The sequence below is a fragment of the Nestor notabilis genome, unplaced genomic scaffold, assembly GCF_000696875.1.
Source record: "Nestor notabilis isolate BGI_N333 unplaced genomic scaffold, ASM69687v1 scaffold21532, whole genome shotgun sequence".
NCBI lineage: Eukaryota > Metazoa > Chordata > Aves > Psittaciformes > Psittacidae > Nestor > Nestor notabilis.
In genome coordinates, this window is record NW_009919965.1 from 2,290 (window position 1) to 4,101 (window position 1,812).

General features: G+C 58.6%; 1 protein-coding gene across 1 annotated transcript in view; it reads left to right on the forward strand.

Moving 5' to 3' along the window:
• Positions 1 to 712, forward strand: part of UBE2T (ubiquitin-conjugating enzyme E2T (putative)) — a gene marked incomplete at its 5' end in the record, with an annotated part of 2,835 nt that extends 2,123 nt beyond the window's left edge. The window contains 2 exons of the mRNA XM_010010477.1: positions 1 to 31; positions 596 to 712. Of these exons, the coding sequence (XP_010008779.1) occupies positions 1 to 31; positions 596 to 712 (148 nt within the window). The remainder of the gene's footprint in view (positions 32 to 595) is intronic.
• Positions 713 to 1,812: the final 1,100 nt, after the last annotated feature.

Sequence of the window (1,812 nt, forward strand, 5' to 3'; positions counted from 1 at the left end):
GACTGAGAAGTACGCGAGCCAGCAGAGGAGGGTAAGAACCCCCCGTGTGCTCGCTGGGGTGGCTCTGTCTGTGAGAGCCCTGCTCATCCCAGTTTGCCCTTCACTTTGTGCAGCGTTCCTCTTCCCTTCTGCCCCGTGCCTCGGATGGGTTTCATCTGGTTATACTTCATTTAAGCTCATTGGAACCTAATAATCTTAATCTAAATCCTTCCAAATAAACCTGTTCATTCACAGTGCTCCTCAGGGAGGATGAGTGAGGCTGAAGCCAAGGCAGGGCCGCCCTGAGCAGGGCCCGCAGCAACGTGTCTGAGCGGGTCTGGGCTGTCCCCAGAGGAGGAGACTCCACAACCCGCCCTGGGCAGCCTGTGCCAGGGCTCTGCCACCCTCAACGGGAGGAAGTTCTAGTTCTTCCTCGTGTTGAGGTGCAACTTGTTGTGGTTCAGTTTCTGGCCACTGCTCCTTGTCCTGTCACTGGGAAGAGCCTGGCACCATCCTCCTGGCACCACCTTTGAGCTGTTGGTGGGATCCCCTCGTGGGCTGCTCCAGACTAACCAGGCCCAGCTCCCACAGCCACTTACTCCTCATCTTCTCACAGGCTCTGGGGGAGAAGACGAACCCCAGTGACACGAGTGTCCCCGAGGGAGGGGCTGCCCAGAAGAGGAAAGGGAATAGTCTGAGCAAGAAGGAGAAGGTCCCTCGCCTGGAACCCTGAGTGGGTTTTGTCCCCTCTGTTGGCACCAGCCCTTTCCCTTGGCAGAGCTGGGCCTCAGTGCTGGAACTGAACTGCGCCTGCAGTGGGTTTTCCTCCTCTAGTTCATTTTTTCCCTGTGGAATGTTCTGTTGTACAAATAAACCATAAAGCTTTGATCTCTGGTTTGTTGGGTGGAGTTTATGGAATATCCTGAAGAAAAGGGGAATGGGAAGTGCTGCTTTAGCTGCTCAGTTCCAGCTTGCAGAGAACTGACACCAGCGCCGAGTATTTTGGTTTCTATTTTACTCTCCTGTTTTCCTCCTAACTCTGAAGTGACCAAAGGCCACGAATCCCGGAAGCCTCAGACTCCTGCTTCTTGGAACTCTGCCTCTCCAGAGCCGTGTTAGACCCTGGCTGCAGCTGGGACCAGGTCCGAGGATGTGGCTGTGCCTGGATGTGGGGTCACACCAGTGACAGGCACCAGCCCAGTGGGGTGAGGAGAGCCCAAAGGGTGCCACGGGTCTGGCAGCGGGATGGGGAGGAGAGATGGGCACCAGCAACCCTCGGCTGGGAAGGGGTTGGAGGGTGAAGGACAACTTCTGGTGGTGGGAGGAGCACGAGGGGCAGGACACCTCTTACCAGAGCCTCCTGTTCCATACGGGTGCCTGCAGGGAATCTAACCCGCGTCCTGCCCCTGCTCCAAGGAGAGAGCCAGGCCCAGCCTCCTGTGCCCATAGGAGCAGAGACAGGACTCGGGAAGGCTCCTGCCCACCCGGGGAAGGAGAGAGCTGTGCCCTGACACACCAGGAGCTGGCGCATCCCTCCTGCTGCTGGCTCCACCCCCGGCGCTCGTCTCTGCTGGGCTCATCCCGCTCAGTCGAAGTTGTAATAAAGGCAGAAGGCGAAGAACATGGCAAAGATCTGCAATGACAGGAGGGGGGAGCGGTCAACCCCCCCCATCCTTCACCCCAGCACTGGGAGGTGGCTTTATACCCTGAGGCAGACCCACTGCGAGCACCCGCTTTCTGGGGGCAGCCAGAGGCTTGGGAGAGCTCATCCTGGTCCCTTCACCCCGAGGTGAGGTGCCTGCCCCGTCCCTTCCCGCTCGGTACCTCGATGCC